The sequence below is a fragment of the Monodelphis domestica genome, chromosome 8, assembly GCF_027887165.1.
Source record: "Monodelphis domestica isolate mMonDom1 chromosome 8, mMonDom1.pri, whole genome shotgun sequence".
Lineage (NCBI taxonomy): Eukaryota > Metazoa > Chordata > Mammalia > Didelphimorphia > Didelphidae > Monodelphis > Monodelphis domestica.
Window position 1 is genome coordinate 238,545,023 of NC_077234.1, and position 22,189 is coordinate 238,567,211.

Genomic DNA, 22,189 nt, shown 5'->3' on the forward strand with positions numbered 1-22,189 from the left:
TCTGAGTTCATCTGTAGTCATCAGGGAGCAAACTCTTTTCTTGTAGAGGGAACACATATTATGGACTTCAGATATTTTTTCAAACTCTCAGTGATTATAAATGCGTATGTGAATATATGTATATATATGTATTTATACATACATACTGTTAAATTTTTTATGTTTTAGACTCTGAATATTTAATTGGTGGTCACCAGGGATTTAATTTCTAAATCCCAAAATGAATTACTCAAGTAAGTGGAATTATGGTAGTTTTACTTTACAATAGAGGGAAGATATTAAGGAAGAGATAAAAAGGGTGAGAGAGAGAAAGCTCCAGCTTCTTCTGAGCCAGGTAGAAATTCTAAGGCCCCAGCTAAGGGAAAGGAGTCTGAAGACTATGGGACTTTCTTGGAGGTTCACACCTCCAGAAAGGCAAGGAAACTAAGTCAGCTTTTACACTCACCATGGGGACTGTATAGAGGAGAGCAGTCTGATTCTCCTGCACAAGCTTCTCCAGGGTCCAGTTACACAGCCAAGTGTCTTCACTCTAAGTCTGAGTGTCTGTCTTCCAGTCTCTCCTCAAGTGTCTGTCTTCGAGTCACTCCTCCGAGTGACTCTTCGTTCTTGATTGATCCATCTCCATGTGCCTCTGTTTCCTCTATTTAAAGATCTTTTTCTCTTGTGTCACCTCCCCTAATTTTTTACATCTACCAATCACAGCAGATGCTCCTCTCCAGGACTGCCCACTTAATGTATGAAATGGGTGTTCACACCTTTTGTAGTTAGTTATACCTTTTGTGGTTAGTTAACACCTTTCTGTCCTTAAAATGGGTAGATCTACTTTAAATACTGAGTTAACACTTTTGGAGATTAAAATTTAAAAATAGACTGGGGATTACAAATTTATCTTCACTGTGAAGGAAGAGCTAAGTATCTTTCATTGTTACAATCAGGGGAGAGCCAAATACAATCTTCACAATACACACACATACATATGCACACATATATACAACACACATTTACATACATAATATATCCCATGGGGCGGATGGGTGGGATAGTAAATGTGCTGACTCATATATTCTCTGGATAAAAATACAAACAGGTAGTTTATTCTCTAAAGTGAGGCCAATGTTGACATTGGATGAGAGAAAGAGAGTTAACAGATGATTTGTGTTATAAAGAGAAGTTCTTTAGGTAAGCTGAATTAAAAATTACAAACTTGTAAGAATACTTGAAGCTTTGCATATGATTTACCTGCCAGTTGATCACTTGACATGGTAGATACAAGTGACAATGCCTTTGAGTCTAGCTTAAACCTTTAACCCTTCTTTAAAAATTTTGTGCTTGGAACCATCCCCTTCACCTCCTCTATTTTGAATATTCTTTGCTCAGCGGGCAAGAGATGTTTTCTGCGTCTAAAAACCATTCCTCCCCTGATTAGGTCTGCTGCTGAATATTGGCTTTGTTGCTTAAAGTATTTTCTTGTCAAGTCAGCCCTCCCCCACCCCACCCCCTTTTTTAGAAATGATGACTTAAAGTTGGTTTTTATTTCTCAATAAGGCAGGGCTTTATTTAAAAAAAAGAGAAGTTAGTAGAATAATTTCTATCTACATAGTTAGCTACAGTTATCAGTATATATCTTTAGTTAGATCAATGAAAAGTGTTTGCTGTTGGGATTGGAAAATTCTTAGTCCAGTGAGACAAGTGGATAATGGTAGAGTTTCAGATTAAAATGTCAAGAAGAGGAGATTGTAGACCTTGATAGTATAGTTTGTTGCCTGTAACCCAGAATTAGGTATAACCAATATAGAAGATTGGTGGTTTGGGTAGCTGTCTCAAACAATGGTACATATCATAAAAACTTCCAGAATGGATGATAGAATGCTGCAAATTGCACATAAAATTTAATCTGGTTTTCAGGGTTTTGTGTTTCTTTTCCAGTTGAATATCCTGATTGTCATTTATAAACTTATGACTTGAGAAAGCAGTGCCAGAATGTGACTGCAAGGCAACTTGTTAGCTTTCAAGAATAGACCAAGAGTCAGTTGACAATCTCTGCATCATAAATATGGTTGCTTTGGGGGGATTTTGTTTTGTTTTCATGAGCACTAGTTACTCTCCTGAAGTCCTGCCCTCCTCGCATGCCAAGAAAGTAGCATTTAGCATTAATACTCTAATCCCAGTCAACACATTCAGACTTCCCAGAATCCACAGATTATATTTGGCAGCAGCATTTTCCTGCATTGCTTTGATTGCAGTGGTCAGTCATTTATTTTGTATGTGAAGATGCTATTCAAAACAAACGCCTTGAGCGAACTGTAGGATGAGCAAGAAGTTTGTCTAGAGAGAGCTCTGAGTGTGCTTTGGTTTTGATTTGAAGTTATTGTCGGATTATTGACTAGAATTCATTTTCTTTATTTTCGTCAATGATTTGCCATTGGTGCCTGTTAGGGGAAGGCTCTTAACGATATTATTTCTCCAGGTAATAAGTACATTTGAGATGCTGGTCACAGGACAATATTGCACAGTGGCATTGTTGGATATCTTCATGCATCTTGGCACTAGAGGTGGCCCACTTTTGAAGCATTTGATAAGTTTGACCCACATAGGACTGACCCCTCCCCTTGCTTTATTCATAGAGTACTTGGAAAATACAGAAGACTTGAACTTGGATGAATGAATACTGAAAAAGAGTTAAGTCACCTTAACTCAGCGTGTGAACTTTTGTTGTATAAAATACGAGACAATGACATTCATGGGGCGCACTTGCAATCTGTGAACCACTTCACAGTTTGGTGTGGGTGTGTATGGGTGTGTTTATAGGGAACCAGCGATGTTTATTGTCATATTGTAGCTGAGCTTTTAAGGTGATCGTTATTTACTCATTAAGGAATGTTGCACTGAGATGCCTTGGTTATGGCCATGGGGGTCAAACTGGCTTCCAATGACCACTTGAAAAAAGAAAGAAATGAAGACTTTCCCCATTCAATTATATTTTAAAAAACCCACTCCACAATAAACACTAATATACACGAGTATTATTAATCATTCTAATAAATTTTACTAATTAATTTAATTATAATTAATTTATATCAATAATTAATAATATAAATAATAATTATGCACAATAAAATAATAATTAATTTAACAATATAATTAATCATTTTAATAAATTCACAGAGAAATATTTTAAATTATTTATTATTTTAATGACTATCAAAGTATTAGTTATATATTATTATTATAGAATTAGCTATATAAAACTCTCTCTCTCTCTCTCTCTCTCTCTCTCTCTCTCTCTCTCTCTCTCTCTCTAAATCCTTACTTTCTGTCTTTGTATACTATAACTCAGTTCCGAGGCAAAAGAGCAGTTAGGGCTAGGCAGTTAGGGTTAATTGACCTGCCCAGGATCACACAGCTAGGAAGTGTCTTTGGCCAGATTTGAACCTAACTTCTGACTCTAGGCTTGGCACTCTAGCTCCTGGTTTACCACATTTTTTCCTCATAGGTTTTAGTTGAACATTTCTCTTACATTTAACCATTTGTCTTGAAGTAAAAATCCTTACTCATAGTGTCATTGACTCATAAAATATTTGGGCTGGACTTCACTTGGGAGACCGTCCGACTTAATCCTTCACTTTTCAGATGAAGTAACTTGAATTCTAGAGATGTTAAGTGGCTTGTATCATGCCACATAGGTCCATATAGAGCCAGGAGCAGACCCCAGGACCCCAGACTACAATCCCTGTGCCTGACACATTGTAGGTGCTTACTAAAAAACAAGTTCATTGACTTTTCCCATTACATTATGCCTTATCTTCAGTGCTGATAAATTTTTGACAACTTTAGACCAGTGTGGTGACTTAGTAAATTGAGAATTAGGCCTGGAGAAAGGAGGTCCTGGGTTCAAATTTCACCTCAGACACTTCCTAGCTGTGTGACCCTGGGCAAGTCACTTAATCCCCACTGGCTAGCTCTTACCACTCTTTTGTCTTAAAATTGATAGTAAGACAGAAGTTAACCATTAAAAAAATTGTTTTTAATATTTGGCTCTCTGGAAAAATAATTGTATGCAAGACACTTTTTAAGGTTTAATCTGCATTATTTATATTTCTCCATCACATTAAGTCTAGACAATCATCAGAACAATAAATCAAGCCCTGATTTGTAGTGGTTGCTGATTTCTGAGTTGTTCAGGGTGAAAACTTAACAATCCATCTTGAGCCCTTACAAGATGACTCCAGCACACCACTACTTATTTTCAATGATCACATTTTAAAATATTGTCTTAGTAGAGGGAGTCACCTCTTCCCTTCCCCACAATGATAATAGTAAAAGTATACAGTATAAAACAGATGAAAATCATAGTAATACTCTTTCTTTTTCTCTTCCTTCCTTCCTTCCTTCCTTCCTTCCTTCCTTCCTTCCTTCCTTCCTTCCTTCCTTCCTTCCTTCCTTCCTTCCTTCCTTCCTTCCTTCCTTCCTTCCTTCCTTCCTTCCTTCCTTCCTTCCTTCCTTCCTTCCTTCCTTCCTTCCTTCCTTCCTTCCTTCCTTCCTTCCTTCCTTCCTTCCTTCCTTCCTTCCTCCTCCTCCTCCTCCTCCTCCTCCTCCTCCTCCTCCTCCTCCTCCTCCTCCTCCTCCTCCTCCTCCTCCTCCTCCTCCTCCTCCTCCTCCTCCTCCTCCTCCTCCTCCTCCTCTTCTTCTTCTTCTTCTTCTTCTTCTTCTTCTTCTTCTTCTTCTTCTTCTTCTTCTTCTTCTTCTTCTTCTTCTTCTTCTTCTTCTTCTTCTTCTTCTTCTTCTTCTTCTTCTTCTTCTTCTTCTTCTTCTTCTTCTTCTTCTTCTTCTTCTTCTTCTTCTTCTTCTTCTTCTTCTTCTTCTCACTCTGTCTTTTTTTGTCTTTATGTCTTTCCCCATACCTTCTGCCATAGAATCAATACTATAGGCAGAAGGGTGGAAAGGGCTAGGCAATGAAGGTTAAGTGACTTGCCCAGGGCCACACACCTAGGAAGTATCTGAGACCAGATTTGAACCTAGGACCTCCCATCTTTCTATCCCCAGAGCCATACCGCTGCCCAAACAACTACTATTTCTGAATGGGCATTCAGGAAACCACCTATTGATTTATATAGAATTTGTCTAAGTTTACTATAGTTTTCCTATGACAGCTTTAGCCTAAAACATTTTTTCATGCTGTTTTCAGCTGCATCTATGAATTCTTTGTCTTAGAATCTTAGGACTCTATCTCATATCAAGGAATAGTTCTAGTTACCTTCTTCTTCTCGAGAAAGCTACTAAGATATTTCCTCCCAAGTTTTAGCTTCTTTTTCTTCAGAGTTCTTCATTTATTCCTTTCCACATGGCTGGTGCAAAGTCAGAAAAGAGAAGATGAAAAGTCTACAGCAAAACACTCCATTAACTAATGTGAAATGTCTCCAATTAGGCAGGAAGTCTTTTTTTGCTTTCTTAGCCATGGCCCTTTACCTTGTTTGAAGCTAACTTCATACTCACGCGCGCACACACGCGCACACACACACACACACACACACACACACACACACATGCACTCACAAAATCATATGCAAACTTCATCTCTTAACAGACTTGCAGTTAAAAGAGTAAGTTATCAAAGCACGAATTTGAGTAAAAGATTTGAACAGAACTTAAGCCCAAGATGTAAAGTGACTGCACCATGATGCTTATGAAATAATTGGAGGGAAATCCTCTCCCCGCCCCCCCCCCCCCCCGAATTGGCCTAGCCACACCTGGCAGATGCCCAAACCAGTGAGAGTTCCTTTCTTTTTAAAGTGCTTCCTGTTGAAAAGTCACAGAGGCATTCTGGGTTTGGGCCATCGGAGTTGTATTTTGGGTGAACTTTCCACTGAATTAGCTGCCCAACATCTTCTAAATTAGGAATGGGCTGAGAGGGTGGGTCATATCTGATTTTTCATTGTCTCTCCAAATGATTATGAATTTCTTCTTTCCCCCCCAAACCCATCTTGGTCATTGTTTACGATTGTCTAGAGCCGATCTTCTCTCTAGGAGTAGGGGACATGGCAGCATCTATTCAAATAGCATTCTAGAATAAGCTAAAGTGGGATAACTACAAGGAAGGACTTTGTAGATTTGTTTTATTGTGTTGTCGTTCAGTTCTTTCAGTCCTGTCTGACTCTGTGACCTCATTTGGGGTTTCCTTGGCAAAGACACTGGGGTAGTTTCCTTCTCCAGCTTATTTTACCCATGAGGAAATGCAAACAAACAGGCATAAGTCACTTGTCCAGGGTCACAAGGTAGGTCTTCCTTTCAGTGTTCTGTCTACTGTGCCACCTAGCTGCTCTTTTCTGAATTGCTATTTATATAGTTTTCTTTTATTCTACAACTTAGCCTAAATTCCTTAAGGACAAGAATTTTGTTTTCTTCTTCTCGTCAGCCTCCACATCATTTATCACTGAATAAGAAATAAATATTGATTGTTTAAATGAAAACTTTGAATGACTTTTGGTGGTCTACAGAAGAAAGTCTGGGTTCCTATAGGCTAATAATGCTTCGGATGCCTATAGACCCCCACTTGTCCATACAACTTGCTGTTTGAGCTGAATTTTGAAGGAAACTAAGGTTTCTAGGAAGTGGAGGTGAGGAGGCAGAGTGTTTCTAAGGTGGGGAGTTGTTTGTTATTTAGTCTTTTTTCAGTTGAGCCCATGACTCCTTTTGGAATTTTCCTGGCAGAAATATGGGAATAGTTTGTCATTTTCTTCTCCAGCTCATTTTCCAGATGAGGAAAGTGAAGTAAACAGGGTTAAATGACTTACTTAGGGTCACAGAGCTAATAAGTGTCTGAGGATAGATTTGAACTCAAGTCCTCATGATGCCAATGCTGGCACTCTCTCCATTGCATCACATAGATGTCCCTTGGGAAAATATGACATCTAATATGGAGATCTGCACTGTACTCCCACCTTCCCATACAACTTTATCACTCTGTACAGGGAATCTTTCACTAAAGCCTTACTAACTCCTTTACTCATTAGTGCCAAACCTTTTAGAACCCAAGTGCTGGGGCCTGCCCCCTGCTCCAGACCAGGTGCTGTGCCCCTTGCCCCCACCAAGTGCTAGGGTCACCCTGCCCCCCCCATCTCACACAGGGGAGGGAGAAAGAGCTCCCATTGGGCTTCTGGGTGGAGGGGTGGGTGAAATGAGGAATGTCCTCAGTGAGTGCAGAAGGGGGAAGAGAGTGGCCTGAGTGCTCTTCTCCCCTCCAGCTCTGCTGCCTGTGAGCTGCCCACCTTACCCTCTGGGGGTGGTGGAGAAGGGTGGCCACATGCCCACAGAGAGTGCTCTGTGTGCCATCTTTGGCATCCATACCATAGGTTTGCCATCGCTGGCCTAGTATTGCTGGGTACTCTAGGTATTGGTGTCACAAATCCAATAATTTAAAATGGTATTGTGGTAGGTGAAAAAAAAAGACCAGGTTGGTTGACCAGGATACAACCTCTAACTCATGACAAAAAAGGATTATAAAGGGGAATTAATGTATAATAAGATTGGAACGGTAGATTTGGGGCCATGTTGGGGAGGGCTTTAAATACTGAAATCAGGAATTTTAATTTTATTCGACCCAGGTCTTATTGGTTTATTCATTGTCCCCCGAATATACCTTTCACTTTTCAACTTTGTCTCATACTCTTCCTCATATTGGGAAAACCTGTACTCCTTTTCACCAGCATAAATCTTAGCCAGTTTTCAAAGTCAGACTTAAATCTTACTTCCTTCACCACCTCCAACCCTTTTCTGACCACCCCAAACCAAGGTGATCTTTGGTACTAATATATTACCTGTTCTTATTTGACACTTCATCATCTAGCACAAAACCTAGCATCTAGTAGGTGTATAATAGATATTGATTAAATAAAATTAAACCATACTCTGCCTTGTATTTTATACTGACTCACTTTTGCTATTAACTTACCTTTTCATCTGTGGTAGTTCTGATTATAAACCCCTTGAAGACAGGGATCAAATATAACTTAGTTCTTAGGTTAAGAAGAGAATATACCTTGAGGGATTGGGAGAGGGGAAGGAAATAAGCATTTAAATAGTGCCTACTATGTGCCAGATATTGTGTTAATCACTTTATGAATATTATGGCATTTGATCCTCACAACAACCCTGGGAAACTGGTATTATTATTATTATTATTATTATTATTATTATTATTATTATTATTATTATTATTATCCTCATTTCACAGTTGAGGAATTAGAGAAAAGATCAAATGTCTTGCCTAGGATCACATAGCTTGTGACTGAGGACACATTTGAATTCTGGTCTTCTTGATTCCAGGACCAATGTTCTATCCACTTTATTACCCTACCCCAGTGCTTTACACATAGTAGGTAGTCAACTAGCATTTATTAAGCCTCTACTATGTGCCAAACACTTGTAAGCTCTGGAAATACAAAGAAATGTACTTTTAAAAGATTTGTTGGTTAAAAATAAATTGGGATTTGAGTGTTGAAAAAGGACTCAGAAAGTACCACTCTATACCTGAACAAGAATATTCTTGACAGCATTCCCAGCAAATGAGTGTTCATCCTTGGCTTGAAGATATCTAATGATGGGAAGCCAACTGTCTGCCAAGGCAACCCATTCTACTTTCCCTAGTCATTAAGAAATTCTTCCATATCAAGCTCAAATCTGTCCTATTATAGATTCCACCCATTGTTCCCAGCTTTACCCTCTAAGGCCAAGCAGAACGTGCCTAGTTTCTTTTCCATTTAATAGCTCCCCCAATGCTTTACGATGGCCCCTTTTGCAGGCTAAATGGAGTTGCTTCAAGCAATATTTTTATGGCCTTGCACCAGGCTTTTTCTAGTTTATCATTATTTTTTAAAAAATGTAGCACCCAAGTATGAACATGGTGCTCTTCCAGGGTAGAATACAGCGGAACTCTTCAAGACTAATAAGCACATACTGCTGAAATGTCCCCTTTGTGTCCGGTGTTGGGAAAAAAAGCACAAAGCAATTCCTTTTCTCCAAGGACCTTATGTACTCAGCTTTAATGCTTCTGACACTATTCTCATGAGCTCTTTCTCTGCCTTTATATTCATCCCTCTTTACTTGCTCTAGCTTCTATAGAAATCTTTAAAAAAGATGAATTAATGATTTCCCTGCATATCCCCATGGGCCTGTTTAGACACATCTCCACTTTTATCCTCATGAAAACTGGCTCTCTTTGTGTATTCAGAATTTTATTCATTCATTCATTCTTTAATTGGCAATAATTGTTATTTTTAGATTTTTGGAAAAATTTATTTAATTAATTAATTTAGAATATTTTCCCATGGTTACAAGACTTATGTTCATTCTCTCTCCTCACCCCACCCCCCTCCTGTAACTGACTCACAATTCCACTGGGTTTTACATGTGCTATTGATCAAGACCTATTTCCATATTATTGATATTTGCACCAGGGTGATCATTTAGGGTCTACATCCCCAATCATATCAAGCAGTTGTTTTTCTTCCGTGTTTCTACTCCCACAGTTCTTTCTCTGGGTGTGGATGGTGTTCTTTCTCAAAAGTCCTTCAGAATTGTCCTGGATCATTGCATTGCTAATTAGCAATAATTGTACAAACAATTGATTTCTTGAACTCTTTATCTTTTTCTTTCTTCTGACTGGGTAGTCTATAATATACTAAGAATTTTTTTCCAGATATTCTGTAGTATTCCAGATGCTCCAAGGACTCAGCTGAAACAGTGTATATGGTATTGAAAATAATTAGGAGATGCAACCACTTGATATTTAATATACAACAACAGAGAATATCTTCCTGAGCCAAGAATTTGAGATAGCCACAAGTCTAAGATGCAAGCTGAAACAGCAATGGAAGGTTCATTTATTTATTTATTTATACTCACATAGCGCAATACTATCACCATAAACAAGGTTATTTTCTGGCAGTTAGGCAGCTCAGTGGAAAGCCAGGCTTGGAGACAGGAGGTCCTGGGATCAGATGTGGCCGTAGACACTTCCTAGCTGGATTAGTCTCTTAACCCCAATTGCCTACCCAATACTGCTCTTCTACCATGGAACCCATACTTAGTATTGATTCTAAGACAGAAGGAAAGGGTTTAAAAAAACAACAAACAAAAATTATTTTCAGACATGAAATAGGTGTTTTAAAACTTAAAATGTTTAGAATGAATGTATTCTTTTAATCCAAGTCGTGTGTAGGAGTGTTTCTATTTTAAAAAGTATTGTCAATGATTTAGATAACCAGGCCAGAAAAAAAATTGATGAGTTTCCTTTCTAATACTTACTGAAAGCATAATAAGGACTTTGTGTGACATGAAGAACTATAGCACTAGGGCTATGCCTTTTATACCTGATTCATAGAAGTTTTTACTTGCCACCAGCTGGATTTCAATTTGGTGTAAAACAGTTTCTTCGAGACCCTTGATATGTGTCCCACATTAACATAAAACAAATTTGAAATTCCTCCTATTTAATCCACTTTTAGAGAAGTTTTAATACAAACATAGTTGTTTTCTGGTTGATATTTTACATTTGTAGTTTTGTTGATTTTCACAAAGAACACAATACAGATGATTCTGAATGTTAGAACACATTTGTCTGAATGCAATTAGCTATTCTAATTTCTCTAGAAAGCAAAAAATAAATAAACTTCCAAGTGTTCCAAGAAGGAAGAACAGCTAAAATTTTTGCTGTGTTTTGGAGAGGTGCGGAGGAAATGGGATTAGGCCATCCAAGTGATAGGCAATTCAAGCCCAAAGTTTGGTCTTCCCATTTTAATCAGTCAGACAGTATTTAATTAAGCACCTACTATGTGCCAGGCACTAAGCTAAGTGCTGAAGGTATTAAAAACAAACAAACAAACAAGAAACAAGATGAAAAATGGCTCCCTCTCTCAAGGAACTCACACAGTTTAAAGAAGGAGACAACAGGCAGAAATCTATGTACAAACAAGATACATACAGGAGAAATTGGAGATAACCAGTAGAGAGAAGACATTAGCATTAATGGGGGATTGAGAAAGGCTTCTCGTAGAAAGTGGGATTTTAACTGGTCTTGAAGAAAGCCAGGCAGTTGGAGATCAATTACATAGGACAGCCAGTCAAAATGCCCAGAGTTGGTATATGGAGTGGGGAACAGGCAAGGAGGCAAGTCACTGGATCACCATTATGTAGGGAATGAAGAAGGTGTACGGAGGCTGGAAAGGTAGGGAGGCGCCATATTTGTAAAGAGTTTTGAATGCCAGAGGATTTTATATTTGATCCTGGATATGTTATGGTGCCACTGGAGTGTATCAAATAGAGAAGTGATATTGCCAGATCTATTCTTTAGGAAGATCACTTGGACAGCTAAGAAGAAAATGGAATGGATTGGAGGAGATTCATGATAGGGAGACTAGCCAACAAGCTGGTGAGATAGTTTAGGTGTGAGGTGAGGATGGCATGTACTAGAGTGGGGGTCGCCATGTCAGAGAAGAGAAGGGAACATATACAAGAGCTATGACAAAGATCTCTCCAGAATATGATACTCTACTTTCTACTGACTAAAAAAAGAAATGTAATTTTATGTCATTTTGTTTATTACATCTTCAGAACAGTGTTTAGTTCCTTCTTTAGCTGTAAAATAGTTTAACTTTGTCTTAAAAATGAACTCTGATCCGTGGAGGCTTTTTTTGGGCTTCAATTCTTCATAAGTGGTGTGTTTTTTGGTTTAGGGAGCAGATTTTAAACAACGAAGACGCGTGGTCTTTGCCATTGAAATGATTGCAGTGCTGTATTTTTTTAAAGATCCATGAGTTATGGAAAAAATGAAACTGTGCAGACAGTGTGCTCACTTGTTTAGTATTATTTTGTGAATAGTATTTTCCTTTAATAGATAAATGACTCCAGTGTAATTGTTCAGTCTTTTCCAAAGGAACAAGCATTGGTTTGGGGGACATCCAATGGTGGTGATTTAGAAGTCTGTATTTGATAGGGGGCCCTACGAGGGTAACGCCAAGTGACTTCCATCAGCCTCACCTGATGTGTACTTTTAAACTTCAGAGTCTTCCTTACGGGTGCCTGTTCAGGGCCTCAGTACCCCTGCAGCTTGACCTTGTGAAGTGTTGCATGGATTTAACGAGAGACAGATTGAGAGAAATAATGGATGGGCCACATGTTTGTTACCATCTCAGATCACTAGCTTGGAATGAAAGACTGCATTACATTACTCTGAGATACATGAAAAAAGCCCCCCTTCCCCCGCAACCGAATCCCTAGAGCTCTTCTAACTCAGCTAAGAGAAATATATTATTTGCAAAAGCGTAGGCAAAATGGCATTAGCTTCGATGTAGGAAACTGGTGATTTTACCTATGCTAGCAAACGTGCTAGATATTTCACCAATCTCCTACACCTGTATAGAAAACTTTATTCTCCTGTTTTGCAAGTAAAGTGATTTATTTTACCAACACCAAAATGGACTCCATGTAATACTAAAGCTGACTTTTATATTATTCTACTGAATTTTCATGTGTCATGATTCCATGGCCCATATTTCCTTCCTTAATTACTTAGTGAAAGTCAGATTTTTTTTGACTTAGCTGTATTTTATCTAAGTATCTCATATGCTGTAAAAAAAAAGCCATGTCAATGACTCAATTTTTTTCTAAATGTAGCTTTCATTTGGAATCAGATTGTATATTATATATTTTTTATCGATGCATCTATGTATATATCACACACATTTTTATAGAGAGAGACAGAGAGAAAGAAAGGGAGAGAGACAGAGAGAGGGAGGGAGAGAGAGTGAGAGACAGAGACAGAGAGAAAGAGACATAGACAGAGAGAGTGAGCGAGTGAGAGAGAGACAGACAGAGAGAAAGAGAGAGACAGAGAGACACAGAGAGAGACAGAGACAGAGACAGAGAGAGTGAGAGAGAGAGAGAGAGACACACAGAGAGAGACAGAGACAGAGAGAGACAGAGAGGGATAGAGAGACAGACAGAGAGAGAGAGACAGAGAGAGACAGAGAGAGAGAGTGAGAGAGAGAGAGACAGAGAGAGAGAAAGAGACAGAGACAGAGAGAGTGAGAGAGAGAGCGAGAGACACACAGAGAGAGACAGAGACAGAGAGAGACAGAGAGGGATAGAGAGACAGACAGAGAGAGAGAGACAGAGAGAGACAGAGAGAGACAGAGAGAGAGTGAGAGAGAGAGACAGAGAGAGAGACAGAGAGAGAGAAACAGAGACACACAGAGAGAGACAGAGACAGAGAGAGACAGAGAGAGATAGAGAGACAGACAGAGAGAGAGAGACAGAGAGAGAGAGACAGAGAGAGAGTGAGAGAGAGAGAGAGAGAGAGAGAGAGAGAGAGAGAGAGAGAGAGAGAGTGCTACTTCAGTAAATTAGGGATCAGGGCTAACAAAGAAACTTGAAATCTATAAGTAACCTCCCAACTACATCATGATGATGATTATAGCTAACATTTATGAGCATTTTTAGATTTGTAAAATGCTTTACACATACACACACAAATAAATTTTTTCTTTACATGGCTCAGGAATTTAAATACTATTATCTTCATTTTACAGATGAAGAGACTAAAAGCAAAATGATTTGCCCAGGGTCACACAGGCTAGTAAGGGTCAGAGGCAGAATTCAAACTCAGGTTCATTGCTCTATCTACTACATCAGACTTCCTCACAAAATATCATTTTAGCTATTAGTCTCACCCCTCTTTTCCCATCCTCAGATCTATTCTAAAGAACCCTTTATATTAAGGAATTGATCATCATATATATTAAGGAATGGTAAGTCAGGAAGACTCATCTTCCCAAGTTTAAATCTGGTCTCAGACACTACCTAGCAGTGTGACCCTGGGCAAGTCACTTAACCCTGTTTGCCTCAGTTTCTTCATCCAACAAATGGGTTGGAGAATGAAATGGCAAACCACTCTAGTATCTTTGCCAAGACAATTCCAAATGGAGTCATGAAGGGTTAGATGCTACTGAAATGATGGAACAAAATATTAAGGAACAATGAAGCTGACTTGAGTCCCAGTCTTTTTCTTGTGTTCATTTATAATGTAGTGGCCAAAAGACAAAATAGATGTAGAAAAGTAAGGAAATATTTTGTTCTAGTCTCCTGGCCCATGTGATGTCATTCTACTCCTGCTTATACTTTTTTTTTTAACCTTCGGTCATAGAATAGATACTACATATCAGTTCTAAGGCATAAAAGCAGTAAAGGGCTAGGTAACTGGGGTTAAGTGACTTGCCCAGAGTCACACAGCTAGGAAGCATCTGAGGCCAAATTGGACCCTAGGAGCTCCTGTCTTTAGACCAGCCTTGCTCTCCATTGAGCCATCTAGCTACCCTCCTACACTTTAAAATAACGGCTTCAATAGATGCTTGGATGTGGATGTCTGATTAAAGTGTGTGTCAAGAGGAAATAGTTAGAAATAATGTATCCTTGTGTTATTTTTTGAAAGAACAGAGTAGATCAGCCTTTGCATTATATATTTCACACATTTCAAGTGTTCCTGCCTATAGACAAGAATTCTTTACCCTTTAAAAGAAAATATAGTAAAATTTCGTGGTTTTTTTTTTTTTTCAGCTGCTAAACCAGGACTGTTACCTCCACCACCAGCTCTTCCCCCCAGACCTTTTGTATCACAGGTAAGACCCAAACTTGATTCCCTCCACTTTGCTATGAATGTTTTACATTAATAATATAAACCCTGCGCACACAGTTGTTTGACTTTCCCACATGAATCTGGCTGGTTTTCACGTGGATGACAAGCCACACAGTTTTCAAAAGAATGAGACTATTTTATCATCCTTAAAGGCTGGGTGGTTCAACAGGCTACCAAAGAGTGACTTTGGCATTTGGACAGATGTGCTTTTGAGCAGAATTGCTGTGGTTCAGCCCAAAGGGATGGGAAAAGGGCGGGGAGAAAGGGGGGTGGACCTATAGAGACTGGACTATCCCATCGACGTATGTGGACGCTGAAGAATGGGATCAACGTCTCAGGCTGAGAAGCAGGAATGGAGCTGGTTGGCTGGAATCTAGTGGCCTGGTGTTCTGTAGTCTCTACCCAACCTTCAGATTCTCTTTGAACCTTTGACTTCATTCCCCAGAAGTCAAAGGTTCAAAATCTCCTTTTATACATAGGGAGGCTGCAGAGAAGGGAAAGCTGTTTTGTATGTGAATTAAGTCTACCTCATTGATATGCATTACCATGCTTGCTCATCAACTCCCCACTCCCCTGTTGATTAGAAGATAGGAGAGCTAATAAATTCAGAGTGTGTGTTATGGGCCTCCCTCTTAGCAAGGCTGCTGATGAGAGATGTTAACAAGGCAGTTTCTCTTAATTGTTTTATTCCACATTAACTTACAGGGATCACAATTGTCTCGGTCCCCTCTGCAAGAATGCCCTTGTTGGGGTATTCTTCATTTCACCACTGAAATATTCCAATTTTCATCTCTTGGCCTGTATTTTGTAGCAAATGTTGGGGAATCTTTGACCAAAAAGGTATAGATTCTGCCTTGTGACATAGTAACTCTACATGGGACAAATGGCTGACTTCTGACTAAAGGGGACAATTTCATGACCAGCTGAGTTAGCTACTTCTAACCCATCTCCCCCCTCAGAAAGCTGACATATTTGTTTCATCTTGAAGGATAATGAGGTACCTGGAATGACTAGTTGAAGGGCGATCTTCCCTGACTCAAGTTGGAAATCTTTTTTGTTGTTATCTCAGCATAACTCATGGCTTTCACCAATCTTCACCCAATCCAGTGTCTACAGTGCTTCTTCTAGGCTAGTGATGTGAAGCTCAAACAGAAAAAAAAATTCCATGAGCTGCATTTTGACTTAGTAAATCCCAAATAAATAGACTATTCTTATTGTATTTTTATTTGTTTTGTTCAACTTTTCCTATTTGTATTTTAATCTTAATGTGATTCCCAAGCATTTGAGTTTGACACTTTTGTTGTAGTCACTTTTTTTGTACTCACACTGGAGTTATCCCCAGAATCATCTTTTTGCCTTTTGTCATTATTGCATACACATATATATATGTACATATATATCATAGTGATATAGAATATATGTATTATATATCTATATCTGTCTGTCATCTATCCATCTATCTATCCATCTATCTATCTATCTATCTATCTATCTATCTATCTATCTATCTATCTATCCATCCATCCATCTATCCATCTATCTGTCTATCTATCTATCTATCTATCTATCTATCTATCTATCTATCTATCCATCCATCCATCTATCTATCTATCTATCTATCTATCTATCTATCTATCTATCTATCTATCTATCTATCTATCCATCCATCCATCCATCCATCCATCTATCTATCTATCTATCTATCTATCTATCCATCCATCCATCCATCCATCCATCCATCTATCTATCTATCTATCTATCTATCTATCTATCTATCCATCCATCCATCCATCTATCTATCTATCTATCTATCTATCTATCTATCTATCTATCTATCTATCTATCTATCTATCATCTATCTATTTATCTATCCATCCTATCTATCCATCCTATCTATCCATCCATCCATCCATCCATCCATCCATCCATCTATCCATCTATCTATCTATCTATCTATCTATCTATCTATCTATCTATCTATCTATCTATCTATCTATCTATCTATCTATCACAGAAGTTGCTAGGCTTACAGGAAAAAGAGCAGTGCAGCCCAGAGATTTAAAGACTTTACCATTACTATCATACAAGGCTTTGGACTACTAAATGGGAATTAAAGAGGAACAATATGGTATAATGGATAGACCAAAGGAGTTGTAGTCAGGAAGATTAGAGTTTAAATCTGGCCTCAGACATTTGCCAGCTGTTAGATCCTGGGAAAAGTCACTTACTCTCTTGGCCTCAGTTTCTTCTTCTGTAAAATGAGGAGTTTGGATTTAATGGTCCTCCAGAACCCTTCCAGCTCTAAATCTTTTATCCTAAGATCCTAATTCCAGTGTTATCCTAATACAAAATTGAGGTTTTGTCAGTCTAAAGCAGATGGAATCCTAGAGGCCAGTGTCATTCTCATGTACCATTTTTTTCAGTTCTCTAGAATCCAAACCTGGTGACCAGTAACTACTTTGCTCTACCAGTATGCCTTCATTATGATCTTCACTTATCTGTACAGTTTTCCCTGTTACTCTGCTCTGAATTCTGCTGCTGCTATCCAAAGTCTTAGATCAATTGGGTCGAACCTTTTTTCCACCAGTGTATGGAGGAAGAATTTGTTACCCTCACTTGTGTGGCCAGAAGAGAATACATTAATGAGTTTTCTTGTTCATCTGGCAGATTTCACACCACAACACAAACAATGACTCCATTAGCCAACCCAAGCCTCCAGGCCAGCCGCCAGGTTATGGTGATTTCAGACTCCCAGAGCAGGTAGGTGACAGGAGGCAAACTCAGATTTTTTTAGGTTGTTCTTCCATGCCTTGCTATGTCCTCTCTTTAAAAATTTCAATTGACAGCAATTTTCTCTTTCTTTTTTCCCTTCCCTAAATGAAAAAGAAGTAAAAAAACAAAATCATCACAACAAATATGTATGGTAAAGTAGAACAAATTCCATTATTAGTCATATTAACATTGGTCATGTCACTATAGATATTGTTTGCTGCTTAGTCATTTTTCAATTGTATCCAATTCTTTCTGATCCCCATTTTGGGCAAAATCCCCCCCAAAATCCCCATTTTTGGGCAAAAATATTGGAACAGTTTGCCATCTACTCACACAAACACACAAACCACCTTTTTCATCTTTCTAATCATGGTTAGTTATCTTTGTACTGTTCAGAATTCTCAAGTCTCTCTCAAAGTTGTTTGCCATTATGGTGGTATTGTTATTGTACATGTTATTTTCTTGGTTCTTAATCATTTCCTTCTGCTACTGCATCAATTCATGCAAATCTTCCCAAGTTTCTCTAAAACCTTTTGTCATTTCTTTCAGCACAGTGGTGTTCCATTAATATAAATTAATTTACCACAGATTGTTCAGCCATTCCGCAATTGAGGAGCACTTTTTAATTGCCAGATTTTTGCCATTACAAAAAGAGCTGTTATGAATACTTTTGTACATAACGGTCTTTTTTCTTCTGGTCTCTTGGTCATATGGGAATAATGGTGGTATACCTGAGTCTAAGGGTTCTGTAGACTTTTCTTGACCCACAATTTTCTTGAGGAGGAGAATTATATATATTATGATATATAGTTTTTGTGTTATAGTTTGTCATGGGCAGAAAAATACGGCATATCATTTTTATAACATTACCTTCTGGAAAAGATCCTCAGGTATCTATGTAAGATCCTCCCTGAGGACCCCTATGTGGTTCATTCTCTACCTTTTTTTTTACACCTTTACCTTCTGTCTTAGAATCAAAACTAAATATTGGTTCCAAAGCAGAAGAGGTAAGGGCTAGGCAATGAGGGTTAAGTGACTTGCCCAGGGTCACACAGCTAGGAAGTGTTTGAGATCCCCAATGCTAGTTATTATTATTATTATTATTATTATTATTATTATTATTATTATTATATGCACGTGTACTTGTATATTCTACAAATATTTATATACTTCTACCATCCATTATCCTCTACACACAGAGAAGATGAATTTTAAAATAAGAGATGTAATGGTTTTCAATATAAAATATATTGTAGCTGACCTCTAAATATATAAGCACAGCTGTAGTTTATAGTTAGATTATGTTACCAAAGTGGGAGCTCTTGACTTAAAATGCATGAATAAATTTAACAGAAGCAGATCTACTTTCAAACTGGAAGAAGGATAAAGAAGAACCCAAGTGAAAAGAAGTTGACACTATGTGCTTAGCATCACTATACTGGAAAACTTTCGGTACCCTTTCTTTCAGGGCCATCTAATAATAATAGCTAGACTTTATGTAGCCCTTTGAGGTTTGCAGGTGCTTACCCACATTATCTCATCTTCTCCATTTTATAGATGAGAAAATGAAGGCAGAGGTTAAGTGATTTGGCCAGTCATACAGTGAAATGACTGAGGCAGAATCTAAACTTGAGTCTTCCTGATTCCAAGTCCTGCACTCTATCCATTGAATCTAGAAAATAATTTGATGAAGTTCATTTAAGCCAAGTTGTTAGAACAGTTGCCAAATGATAAAATGCGTATAAATTCCACAAGAGCAGAAGTCATACAGTAATGAGAGACAAATAGTTTGTAAGGACTTAGAAAAGGAAATAGTGATTACAAGGAGCTAGCCCGAGTTCTTTAAGAGCAAGTCTTGATGGGAGAGGTGTTTAGTGCTTGTAAATTCCTGTTACTGGGAAGACTGAGGCTAATGGATGATTTGAGATTAGGACTTCTGAACTGCAATGAGCTAAGCTAATTCAGGATCTACACCAATATGATCTCTCTGAGAACAGGAGTTCCTGAGGCTTCCACAGGAGGAATGAGTTGGCTTATATTAGAGGAGTTGGAAAGATCAGAGCTGTTTTTCTACTCCTCGGTGGTATTGGGTCCATGAAAGGCTATTGCATGCCCATTCTGGGCAAGATAACAAGACTCAGACTCAAAAGAAAAAAAAAGAGATAGGGATCATGGAGTAAACCTAGCAGTTTTGCTGAGTTGTTCCAGCCATCCCTCAAAACAACTTAAAAATGTGCCTCATACTGAATTCTGAGTGAGATAACCAACAGAAAGTCACATGAGACATTTTTCCAGCCCAGGGCATCTTAGAAGGACAGAAAGGGATCTGTAGATACTGGGGTTGTAGCTGTCCTGGAGCAAAACCTAGTAGAAGAACCACAGGTTGTGGGCATTCCAGTGGTGGTATCACTGGTAGCAGCAGCACCAGAAGTACTCAACACTGCTGAACTGAACTGGCTGAACATCTGGTCAGAAAGAGATTCCAAGTAGATCTCAGAGTTAGCGCTGGGTACCTAATCAAGTAGCAGCTCCATTGCCCAATACCTAGTTCCAGGGTGAAGAGGAGTGGTTGTGGTTGAGGTCTCAAAGGAACAAGGACCCCCTGTTTAAGACCAGAATGAAAATTGTCTTAGGATCATACCACTATGGAAACATTGAAAACTAAGAGCAGAACAATCATCTTTCCCCTTAGAAGTGAGCAGAGCCCAACTCTAACATAAAGTCTAAAGAAATAAGTTGGAAAAAATGAGCAAACAACAACAAAAAGCACCTAAACATCAGAATTTTTTATGGTGACAGGAAAGCTCAAGATATTAACCCAGAAGAAGATATGTGAAAACAGCCACAGGCAAAACCTCAAAGAAAAATACAATTTGGACATAAGTTCAACAAGAATTTTTAGAAGCACTAAAGAAAAAGATTGTAATTTAAAATTTTAATTTTAATTAACATTTTCCCTAATCACATGTAAAAATATATTTTTAACATTCTTTAAAAATTAAAAACTTTTCCCTCACCTCCCCCTAGCATAGAGATAGTAAGTAATCTGATAATAGATTTTACATATGTAATCATGTAAAATATTTTTTCCATATTAGTCCTTTTGTGGAAGAAAATTCAAATAAAAATTATGAGAAAATAAAGTGAAGTATAGCATTCTTTGGTCTGGATTCAGATTCTATTAGTTCTTTCTGTGGAGCCAGATGGCATTTTTCATCATGAGTCCTTTGGTATTGCCTTGAATCATTGTATTGCTAATAATAGCCAAGTTATTTATAGTTGTTTATTGTACAATATTGTGGTTACTGTGTACAACTGTTCATCTGGTTCTGCTCACTTTACTCTGTCTGCATCAATTCATTCAGGTCCTTTCAGATTTTTCTGCAATCATCCTGTTCCTCATTTCTTATACCACATTAGTATTCCATTATGATCGTGTGGTAGCACCTTACTCAGCCCTTCCCTAACTGATGGTTATCCCTTCAGTTTCTAATTCTTCATCACCACAAAAAGAGCTGCTATAAATATTTTTGTACAGACAGGTCTTTTTTCTTTTTTGTTTCTTATCTCTTTGGGATATACTGAAGGTGTTGTTGGTTCAAAGTTTATGTATGGTTTAATCGTCGTTTGGCCATGGTTTCAATTTGCTCTCCAGAAAGATGAATCAGTTCACAACTCCCCCTACAGTGCATCAGTGACTCAGTTTTCCCACATCCCCTCCAACTTTTGTTATTTTCTTTTTCTGTTATAATAGTCAATCTTTGGGGCGTGAGTGGTATCTTAGAATTTTTTAAATTTGCAGTTATCTAATCATTAGTGATTTAGGGCATTTTTAATATATCTATCAATAGCTTTGATTACTTGGTCTGAAAACTGCCTGTTCATATCCTTTGACCATTTATCAACTGGGGAATGGCATAGATTCTTACATACGACTCATTTCTCTATGTATTTGGGAAATGAAGCCTTTTGAAGGGTCCATTCAGAGGGTGGAGTATGTGTAGAGATATAATGACAAATAAAATTAGACACATAGATTGAGGCTATGTAATAGAGAGCATTTAATGCCAGGCTTTCTTCAGTAGCTAACGGGGACACATTGAAAGATTTTTTTGTTCTTTGAGAAAACTCATGGTGGTATAGTAGGATGAATTTAAGTGAGGAGAAACTGAAATTCAAGAGATCAATGAATATGAAAGATGCCAGAAAGGTAGGGTAATAACAGATTTTGGAGAGATTTAACTGCCAGGGAAAATGGTCTTAAACTTTCCCTTGAAGGTAGTAGGGAACTATTGATGATTTCTGAGCATGAATATCAATCATTCAGTCAATTGACAATCCTTTATGCAATGGCTATTAGATACCAGGCGTTGTGCTACTAAATACCAATAAAATTCGAATTACATGTAGCATTATATTGTAACTATATAGAGATACAAATAAAAAGAATGAGAACATCTCTACTTTTAAGAAGTTTATTTTCTAGTAGGAAAGACAAGTATATATATTTACATAAATCCATATTCATATATATGTGGCTATACAATAAATAAAGGCAATTAGATTCAAGGTAGTTAGGAAAAGGAGGGATCAAGAGAGATTTTGTGGAGAAGATGGTACTTGAATCAAATCCTGAAGGAAACAAAGGACTCTTGGAGCTAGAGGTGAGGATGGGTGCCTTCTAGACACAAGGGATGGTTATTGCAAAGGCATGGAAATGGGAGAACAGGA

General features: G+C 38.1%; 1 protein-coding gene across 28 annotated transcripts in view; it reads left to right on the forward strand.

Moving 5' to 3' along the window:
- Nucleotides 1-22,189, forward strand: part of REPS2 (RALBP1 associated Eps domain containing 2) — a 257,690-nt gene that overhangs the window by 189,557 nt on the left and 45,944 nt on the right. For 14 of the 28 annotated variants that reach the window (XM_056808623.1, XM_056808621.1, XM_056808622.1 and 11 more), the window contains 2 exons: nt 14,608-14,669; nt 17,354-17,446. In XM_056808623.1, the coding sequence (XP_056664601.1) occupies nt 14,608-14,669; nt 17,354-17,446 (155 nt within the window). The remainder of the gene's footprint in view (nt 1-14,607; nt 14,670-17,353; nt 17,447-22,189) is intronic. The other 14 variants (XM_056808628.1, XM_056808627.1, XM_056808630.1 and 11 more) reach the window with 1 other exon arrangement.